Source organism: Python bivittatus, unplaced genomic scaffold (genome assembly GCF_059951505.1).
Source record: "Python bivittatus isolate LINGU-HERP-01145 unplaced genomic scaffold, Pbiv_v1 ctg000330_np1212, whole genome shotgun sequence".
Classification (NCBI taxonomy): Eukaryota; Metazoa; Chordata; class Lepidosauria; order Squamata; family Pythonidae; genus Python; species Python bivittatus.
Genome location: NW_028277058.1, coordinates 58,898,625 through 58,908,477, shown reverse-complemented (window position 1 = coordinate 58,908,477; position 9,853 = coordinate 58,898,625). Strand labels below are relative to the sequence as shown.

The 9,853-nt window shown below is 48.3% G+C and overlaps 1 protein-coding gene across 1 annotated transcript; it reads right to left on the bottom strand.

Moving 5' to 3' along the window:
- Window positions 1-466: 466 nt before the first annotated feature.
- Window positions 467-8,929, bottom strand: LOC148215987 (acrosin-like). Its single transcript, XM_088141523.1, has 6 exons — window positions 8,860-8,929; window positions 7,359-7,560; window positions 4,159-4,427; window positions 3,572-3,717; window positions 896-1,117; window positions 467-520 (listed from the first exon to the last, which is right to left on the bottom strand). The coding sequence occupies exons 1-6, from the start codon at window positions 8,927-8,929 to the stop codon at window positions 467-469; spliced, it is 963 nt and encodes a 320-aa protein (XP_087997649.1).
- Between the last annotated feature and the right edge of the window lie 924 nt (window positions 8,930-9,853).

Here is a 9,853-nt window from a genome sequence, read left to right as displayed (position 1 = left end):
ACTGTTGGCAGAGGGACCGTGGGCACCTCTTTATCAGCTGGAGGAGCATCTGTTGGCAGAGGGACCGTGGGCACCTCTGAATCAGCTGGAGGAGCATCTGTTGGCAGAGGGACCGAGGGCACGTCTGAATCAGCTGGAGGAGCATCTGTTGGCAGAGGGACCGAGGGCACGTCTGAATCAGCTGGAGGAGCATCTGTTGGCAGAGGGACCGTGGGCACCTCTGAATCAGCTGGAGGAGCATCTGTTGGCAGAGGGACCGAGGGCACGTCTGAATCAGCTGGAGGAGCATCTGTTGGTAGAGGGACCATGAGCACCTCTGGATCAGCTGGAGGAGCATCTGTTGGCAGAGGGACCATGAGCACCTCTGGATCAGCTGGAGGGGCATCTGTTGGCAGAGGGACCATGGACACCTCTGAAACAGTGTCAGCTGGAGGAGGATCTGTTGGCAGAGGCACTCTGGTGCTTCCTAGAGAGACTGTGTCCTTCTCTGAAGGATCTGTAAGAGCTGCTGAAGACTTATCTGTGGACAAAGGAAATACGCCTATCAGTAGAAGGGTATCAGAGGCTGCTACAGAGGGATTGGTAGACAAAGATATGGTGTCCACTTCTGGAGAAGTATCAAGGGCTCCTGAAAGACCACTCATGGGCATGGAGGAGTCATTGTATCTTTTCCAGTAGTGCTATTGCCTATTAGAAAATCATCAATGGTCGGAGGAAATATGTTCATTTTAACAGAAATATTAGGAGTACCTGTCTGGCTACCTGTAGTCAAAGAGTGTGTGTCCAGGTTTGTAGGGGAGTTGGGGGATGTCAGAGACAATGCTGGGGGCAGAAGGACTGTATTCACACCCAAATGGTCTGCTGGATTCACTGTTTTAATTGATTGGAGCATTACTGGGCCCTCAGTTCCATGCACCGCTAGATGTTTCTTTTCTGAAAGCTTTTCCACTTCAGTGTTCCCCATCTTTTCCAAGATCCATTCAAGGAAGGCCTGAGTAGAAGTGAAGATTCCTGGATTTCTTCCCTCGCCACAGCCCTTGCCCCAGCTGGTGATCCCAACCACGTAGAACGGAGAGGTGGGGGATGTCTTGCACATTAAGGGTCCCCCGCTGTCCCCCTGTAGAGAGAAAGAACAAGAAAGAAAGTGCCCCACTTGGGGGAAGGGAAACCGAGTCGTCTTGCCTGAACGGCCCAGAGGTCAACCTGGGGGCTTTTTCCAAGCCGATCGCCACACCAAACCCTGCTAGGTAACTGCATCACCTCGGGAGCCTATCTCCTGGCACAGGTCGGAGCTTCACCTGCCTCTTCCACCCAACTCCTCTAAGGGCATCATTACAGTATATCACAACCACGCTAGGCCAGTTCACTGGTGAATACAATGATGCTTTCAGCGTGCCTCGGCGGGGCCAGAGGTGACGCACATATTAGTGCCGTGCAGAAAAAGTCTTCTGCATTTTCCCCTACAGTTGCCATTCGTTTTGAGAAAAGAGGGGTTGCTTTTAAAATGTTGTCCAAAGCAGAAGAGAAGAGCATCTTGGTAAAATTCTGACGAGTGGAGTTTGGTGCTTTTGTGTTTATCTACGTATGAAGTACTCTATGTGTGTGATGATGGTGATGATAACGAAAGCTAATTATGTTCTACCACTTGAAGGGACGCCATTGGAAAAGATGCCGAAGAAATGTCCAGACGCCGTTAATTAGGAATCAAGCTGGAAGGTTGTCCTGGGCAGAAGCCCCATGGAAGAGACCGTGGGATATTCCCTCAGGAAGGAATATAGGTGGAATCGGCTTGCTGGCTGTGAGACTCTGGGTGGGCTTTGGGCAGATGGGGGTGCGTCGCATAACCCAAAGCCTGGCTGTGTTCTACCTGACGAACGACCCGGGTTCAGTCCCTGGCATCTCCAGGGAGAAGAACCCGACCACGTTCCTTGGGAGGGGTGGTCTGCCACTGTGCGTGGTACATTGATTTGCCTTGAAAGAGACCAGTGATTTCAATAGTGAGCAAACACCGTGGAAAATTCCTATGTGGGCTGAGGTCTAGGTGACTAGCCTAGCAGAGAAGTGGGGTGCCCTCACAGAACCCGTTCCATGACTCCAGGCTTAGCAAACCCTGGCAGCAGTAGGAGGACCATAATGTTAAACCGACCCACAGCCGAGCCTTTCCCAGCAAAGAGAGGCACCTGCGGGGTTGAAGGTGTTCACCCAAATGGCAAAAGAAATGTTGCACCATTGCAAAGGAAGTTCTGCCCCTTTCACACACGCCTGCAAGGTCACGGGGCACATACAAAGGGGTGGAGCTTGCACGGGGACAGTGTAAGGCAGCTCTCATCCTATGCCCTCCCCCCCAACAGTCCTCTGAAAGCAGACACAATCTAAGTGTGCAAACCTCTTCCCTTTTACACTGCGGTTTCTGGACCTTGATATACGGTGTCAGATTCCGGAGAAAGATTGCCGGGCACTTTCTTTGGACAGAAACAGCTGCTACCCGTGCTGGTCAAGTGCCCGCAATTGTCTTTTAGGCCAGGCAGAAAAGCTGCTGATTCCACCTCAACATCAGAAAAGGGAAAGAAGGGAGAGAAGAGAGAACTGCTTACAGGAGCAGCAATCTCCCCCTCCTCTGGTGGAGGGCAAGAGGAGCAGAGCGCGTGAATCCGGGTTCCTTCCGAATAAAAGCAAAAGGAGAGGAAGTAATTCAACAGGCTTAGCGCTTCCAGAATTCCAAAACAGGTTTATGATTGATTAGCAATCCATACAAAGCAAATGAAACATTCTTTCATTTGAATGTGCTTTGCCCCAAGGAGGCAGTCATAAAACCCATCTCTTTCAGATAGCCCTGACCATCAGCTTGACTCACCGGCTGAGATAGGACTGGGTGCTGTGGGAGACCCAAATTTGTTCTGCAGCATTCAAAAAAACCTTTAAAATGCATCTTTCCACCAAGTTTTTAAATGTGCTTTTAAAAAAACTTCCTATGCGGCTTTAAAGTTTCATGAGCCTCCTGAGAATCTGGCTGAGTGGAAAGACAACATATAAATGGGATCAGTAAATGCCACCGTGCAATTCTGGGATGCCAAGAGTGAACCACGGGAGGCGGGTCCGTTTCTAAGCCCACTCGGAAGCGTTGCTCTGATCACACCGAGCCCTCGGCGCCATGGGAGCCGCAGGGTTGCTCCTGCCCGTCCATCCCTACTTACGATCTGATGGGAGATGACATGGAAGCACCTGGAAGTTGAAAAATGGCCACCAAAGCAGGCAACGGAAAACGATTTTCGCACATTGCCTGGAAAATCCCAGGGGAGTAGAACGATAGAGTTGGAAGAGAGCTGAGGCCATCCCCTGCACCCTGCAGATCCACTGTGCCCTCCCCAGAGGTCGTGTCCATGAAATCACTAGGAATTGCGACTGGAAGGAGCTCTTGCATGGCTCTCTGACTGTGCATGATTGGTTACTGTAGATGTCACTGTATTTTAGTGCATGGGTGGACACTGTTGGCTACCTTGTAACTCCAGAGGTTGACCACATGACTGCTAAGAGAAAGCCATTGCCAACCAGGGTAACGGTTGCTTCTTACCTGGCAAGTGTTGACCCCTCCTTCCTCATTTCCAGCACAGAAGGTGTGAGGACTCATGGCCCCGTTGTACCACTGGCTGCTGTTGCATTTCTTCGTCTCCAGAATATTCACTCTGTTTTCTTGGAGAACATCAGAGGTCTTCACCCCTCCAAGTAAAGGGAACAGATTAGTTTGGCTTCTACCTTGTCCCTTCCTTAGCACCTCTCTGCCCCCATTTTCAAGTCTGAGGTCTGCATGGTTCAGAGCCTGATCATTTAAGGAAAAACATGAAAACCTCCATAAACTTGTTTTGTGGCTCTTAGTTGTGGGTGTGGATGTGACACCTCATGGTTCCCAAGGTATCTCAGCATCTTTGGAGCTTCTCAAAATTAGAGAAGGAAGAAGCTGTGATAAACCCCAACTTTGTCATATCTGAGAGGTGTGTGGAAGAGCCCTGCAAACTTCATCTGTGGGAACTCAGTAGAAGTACAGCAGACATTTTCATCCACCTCTCAGTTTGCCCTTCTCTGTGCACATACATGGCTGCATTTCCAGTTGAACCCTGAGGGTGTTCCTGCCCATGTCACCCTCCATATCTCCATGCTTACTGTTCTGGATGTCAGTGCCCCAGCCAATAATGAAGCAGTCTTGGAAAGAAGGCTCAGAGCCCACAGTGACAGGAGGCAAGCAGGCTGGCTGCACATAGTTGTCCAAGATGACCGGCCTGTTGAGCTCTATCAGTGCAATATTGTTGGCCTTGGTACGTGGACTGTAATCTTCGTGAAGGACAAGTTTGCGCACAGAATGTAGCTGTACAGTGTCTGGTAAATTGGACAGATACGTGGCACCCACCAGAATCCTCCAAGGATTAAAGAATCTGCAAGTAAGGATAAGACCATAAGGATAAGACCATAAGGCCTTTTCTGCTGCAGCGCCCGCCCTATGGAACATCTTGCCGCCTGAGGTGCGGTGTGCCCCCTCCCTCGTGGCCTTCAGGAAAGCAATCAAATCCTGGCTCTGCCAGAAAGCCTGGGGGCCAGAGGGGGGCCCGCACCTGTGGAGATGGCTGGCGGAGTGAGGGGCTGTCCCCCCCAGCATCTTACAGGTTTTTTAGGGCCAAAGTATAGGAGGTTTTTAGGCCATTTTTATATATGTTTTTAAACTTATTATAGATTGTGTTCATGTTTGGAGAGTCCTGTGTTTTTTCTTTTTTATTATTTTGACCCGCCCAGAGTCACCCGTTGGGGGAGATGGGCGGCATACAAATTTGAAAATAAATAAAAATAAAAAAAAATAAAAAAAGAGTTTTCAAAGAAAGCCCCCCAGTCAAAAAGTCCGCTCCCCCAATCCTTCACTCTGCCTAAGAAAGACACACATCAACTGACTGCCACTGCACATGCAAATTATGACTCTCAGGTGGGCATCTCACGCCCAAGTAAGAACTAGTAAAGCGCATGTTAAAATCCGGAAGGATGTCATCAGCACAGTCCCGAGAAGCAACAGCACTTCCAACTTCATGAAGGTGCTTGCACCGGGACCAACAGTGCTCAAATGTGCATCAGGAAACATGGAACCCGCCAAGCATTTTTCAGAGCGTGCAGGATGCCAAACAGCCAGGGCAGGGGGAGGGCTTGATTAATTCCCTTAGATGGAGCTATTAGAGAGATATCCCAAACAGATGTGGAAGTCATGTTTTGTATTGTCCATGCGTTTACTCATGAAACCGCAGCAGCCCCTTCATGGGCTCAACCAGCTTAGAAAGCAGAGAAATCTCCCTTTCCAGGTGCTGATGGTCAAAACTGTGAGAGGAAAATTATTAGTAACCTTTAATATGTCTTAATGCTAATTTTAATTGTATTCAATAAAATCAAAGCTAGCCAAAATGTGGCTTTTTGGGCAATAATAGGAAATTGGTAACTTGCAAGACTAAGCAAACTGCTGATGGGAAAAGGACAAAGGACAGGGAAGTGTGGTAAGATTAGCACTGGGAACGTTATGAATGAGTTGCTAATCCTGGGAGTCATGTCTGTGGTCTGCGGTTTTTGAGGATAAAAAGGATTGCAAAGAGGGGGTCGTGGCCACTCGGCCAAGCTGTCTTCCCTGACCGCTTGCTGGTGCTGGTCCTCATTGCAATGTGAATCTAAGTGAGTACCTTGTCTGTTCTTGATGGAATTTATATTTGCTTGTTGAACTAACATTTAATAAAGACTTAGAACTTTGAAGTGGCTTATGTTATGGTGTGTCTGTCTCCCGTGTTTAAAGAGGTTTTTCCCCTGACAGAACAAAAGCCTCAAAAACCAGCTGCCCTGATCACTCTCAAAACAATCCAAGAAGCAGCTTTGCCCAATCTCTAAAATATATTTATTTTAGAGGAATACTTTCAAGCTGCTTTTCTAGACCAAGGGATTCTTAAAGCAGAACAAACAATTTCGCAGAATACCAGAGTTGGAATCAAATTCAAGCATTCATTAAAAGTGGCAGTCTGGCTTCTCCTTGGACACAACCAGTATTTTAATGTCAATATGCCCTGTGAGTTATTTTGCCCCCTTGTGAAACTATCTATATATCTATCTATCTGTATATCTATCTATCTATCTGTATATCTATCTTTCTTTCTATCTATCTATCTATCTATCTATCTATCTATCTATCTATCTATCTATCTATCTATCTATCTATCATCTTTGTTGGCTGGCTGTTCAGCAAGAAGGGAGGCAAAAGAGTTGCTTCTTGTCTGCCAGATTTCACTCCAGGCTTTTACTCCAGACTGTTTCTAGGGACTAAACAATGATATGACTTGGCTCAGTCCAGAGATCTATCAATGGGTCCACTCAGTCTGGAATGAATGATAGTTTTCCAATCCGACTTCTTTTCTAAATCTACAGCAAGATTTCACAGAGTCATCAGATGTACAGGTTCAGAGATATCTTCGGGGAGACGGGGGACGGGGGTGAAAATCACCAAAGCAGCATCACACCACACGCTCTGCCTTTCGTACACATGTCCTGATATCACACCCACATACAGAGCAGGTGGAGCGTGTGGCATGATGTTACTTTCATCGTTTTGATTAAGGCATCGGATCCTACGTGCTCTGTGGGGTGGGAAGACACCTTGGACATCATCTGGTCCAGAATCTACTCCTCCTCCAGATGTTGCAAGGGGATGATGTCTGAGGGGATGAGGTATAGCAATTGCCACAGATTCAGTGCAGGTGTATTTGAGACATACATGTTTTAAATATTTTTAAGGGACTGGAACTTTGATCGACTATCGACTTGTATTATGTCCCCCTTTTTCGATGGTTATATGGAATGCATGACACCCTCAGATCGAATACCATCCCTTCCTCCTTTCTGCTCCCATCTTTGCAGAAAGTGGCTTTTCTAAGAGCACTGTAGCTACCGTCAGTTACCCCAACCCCAAATTCCACAGATCTAGGAAGAAGCCCATTTAGGGTGGTTTTACTTCATGACACCACTGGACATGCTATATATACATCAGGTGGCCTCAGAAATCTCTCTCCAAAATAACCAACTTTTACTACTAGTTCACCTGAATCGGACAGTCACCCCTTGGCATTGGAGCTCTTCAGGTAGAACCTATCCAGCGTGTTGAGCTGCACATGTTATCATCCCTGGGCAGCAGGTAGCACCCTCAGGCTCATGATGGCCAGGCTAGATAAGGAAGGGCATTGTTCGTCGTGTGACCCCAGCCTTCCCTTTCCACACACCTTCCTCTGTGACAGCCTGAGGAAGCCTCCTCACTGCAGGGGCATTTACTGCTCTTTCAGATGCCAGTCTCTTACCTCTTCTTTGTCTTGAAGCAATGAGCTGCGGTGAGGATCCACCGCTCAGCAAGAAGGGACCCAGCACAAAAGTGCTGAGGACCCTTGGAAGAAAGGACCTGGATGCTGACAACCCAAGGCCACATTCCGGGCAAGCCGTCGAGGCCACCCACGTCCCGCATGCTGCTTTTGTGGCTAGGAGCCAGGGGTCGCTTCCCACAGTCTAAGGGGAAACAGAGGTAGCAAGTATCAATGAGCAAAAGCAGAGTAGGCTGTGGTTCAAAGCCTTACAGTTCACAGGGTCAGAGTTGTCAGGGAGCTTGGTTCCAGAAGGATATCAAATATGGCAGAGGATGCAGGCCTGGTGGGAGATTTCATTCAGAACACTTCAGCCAGCAGGGTTCATGAGACGGCTTCGGTTGGCCACCTGAGAGGAGCTGTGGCCCCATTTGATCAGCACTCCCTGGGGAGGCGTGCTGGCATTCACACCCGAGTGTTCAAGAGCACTCTTAACCCTCACCTTGAGTTGAGCGCAGGCCAGGATCCAAGGCGCAATCCCAGAGACCTGCTGCCAGTCAGTATGAACAATTGAGCTAGCTGGGCTTGGTTTGGTAGACCAATAGTCTTACTCAAAGTAGAACAGATGTTTCAGGAGAAAAGCTGGACTTTTCCACGGTAGTGAACAGGGACATGCCCTCAGGGCCTGAGATACATTTGGCTATCCTTCACATGAGCCCTGTGGACTATTTAGTGCCTCAGTGGAGGCAAACCAGAAATCTCAGTCCAACGTGCATTGTTTCCAATGTTTATGCTTTCCAGAGTAAAATCGTTACTCTCTACTTGCGTCTAAATCTCAGGCCATCTTGAGGCCATCTTCCCAACTGCTTCTTTCTCCCCAAACATCCCTATCTGAATGTGACTTTCTTTTCAGGTTCTTTGCTCCAACTATTTTAGATCTTTCTGAAGGAACAAATGAGTAGTTGGAAGGCTTCAGAGCAAAGCAGCAGATTATTTACAAGTTTGCCTGTGTGACCTACGTGGGCCGTAGAAGCATTATTTGAAAACAGGAATTTCGGAGGGTGTGCTGGTAAGACAGCAAGCCTCCTGGAGAGCTGAAGGAGTGACAGGTGGAAATTTTCTACCTTTTCTTCCAGGAAAATGGGTTCCTGAATGGCAACATTGATATATCAGCCATTTTCCGAATGGGCCATTTTGTGAGAATGCCCACAACGCAGTCCCAAATTCCAAAGATGCCCATCAATCCAAAAACATTGCCAGCCGCAAAGCTGCAGCTGCCCACAGAAACGACAGTGTGGTTCTTCGTGCAGCTATCTGAACATTGTGCTCCCTGAGTTCCCAATTCTGAAAGGACCGCGAAGGTAGCCTTCGTGAAGACAAGGGCGAGCACTGATGTGGAGACACTGTTGGGGAAGTTTCCACCGGGGGTGGGGGGGGGAGCCAGAGAGTGGCAGCCGTGGCAAGATTCCCACACCTCCCTCAGATCCCCCCAGGCCCTGCTTACTATCTGGGTCATAGCCATTGCTCCCCAACAACTGCAGCAACAGCAGTAGCAGCCCTGGCTGGGTGCCCATCCTGAGCAATGGCCCTTGGACTCTATTCCACATTGTTTGAGTCATACTCAGCACTGAGATGCCGACATCAGCGGGTTCTCCTTCCGAGTTGCTAGGAGACAGGCCTGGCCTTGACTGGTGGCTGAGGGGTGGAAGGAATAGGCCACTCATCACTTCATGGACTAGCCAGGTGGACTCCGCCATGGAAGAGCTCTCTGGAAGCCGGCCTTGTTCGTTTGCTGTTTCATATAGACTTACCGTAATGCTGGCTCTAAATAAGTACTGAAAGCGGGACGGTGATTATGGCAGGGCTTGGGAGATGTCTTCACAATAGACATTCTGGAAGCTTAAGCATCTTCTGGAAGCGTTGCTAGAACAAGCTCCTTGGCCAGTGGGAGCAGCAGATCTCAGAATGTTAATCCATGATATGCAGCTGCTGCCAAATTGTACAAGCAGTCCTAGCAGCTTTTGGGAAGGATGCAAAGGAACCGGCCGCTGGTCCGTCCCAAGAGCTTCACGGAGAATGCTGGAGCAACTCGTTCATCCAAGAACACATCCGTTTCAAGAGCCAAGAAGTTTTGGTCCTGCCTGGAAAATATTGCACTTCCCCACAAAGTTCTTGGCAAGCTAATGAGGCTGAAACTGGGTCATTGTACCCAGACTGTTTATCTGAGGTTTCTGATGATCTTCAGTTCACTTTGGCATCTCTCATTTTCCCTTAGCTAGCTATTCTCTAAAAGTGATTTTCAAATGAGTTCTATTTAGCCCACAAGTTGAATATTTATTAACACAGACATAGAGAGGTGACGTTCCCACAATATGCTTAGTCTGGTTATTGAATTAAGCCGTTGTATGAGTTTGTACAACTCTGTGAAACTTCAACTATTCAAATGGGTTCCCAAAATACATTAACCCATTATACATTTTTAGAAGTGGTTAAGCCGA

What these genes read in the sequence shown, in the direction of transcription:
- LOC148215987 (XM_088141523.1), bottom strand. Translation starts at nt 8,929, where the DNA reads ATGGGCACCCAGCCAGGGCTGCTACTGCTGTTGCTGCAGTTGTTGGGG. An exon ending in CAATGGCTATGACCCAGATA is followed by an intron (nt 7,561 to 8,859) that starts GTAAGCAGGGCC and finishes GTTTCCCCTTAG; the next exon opens with ACTGTGGGAAGCGACCCCTG. An exon ending in GGGCACTGACATCCAGAACA is followed by an intron (nt 3,718 to 4,158) that starts GTAAGCATGGAG and finishes CTTTACTTGGAG; the next exon opens with GGGTGAAGACCTCTGATGTT.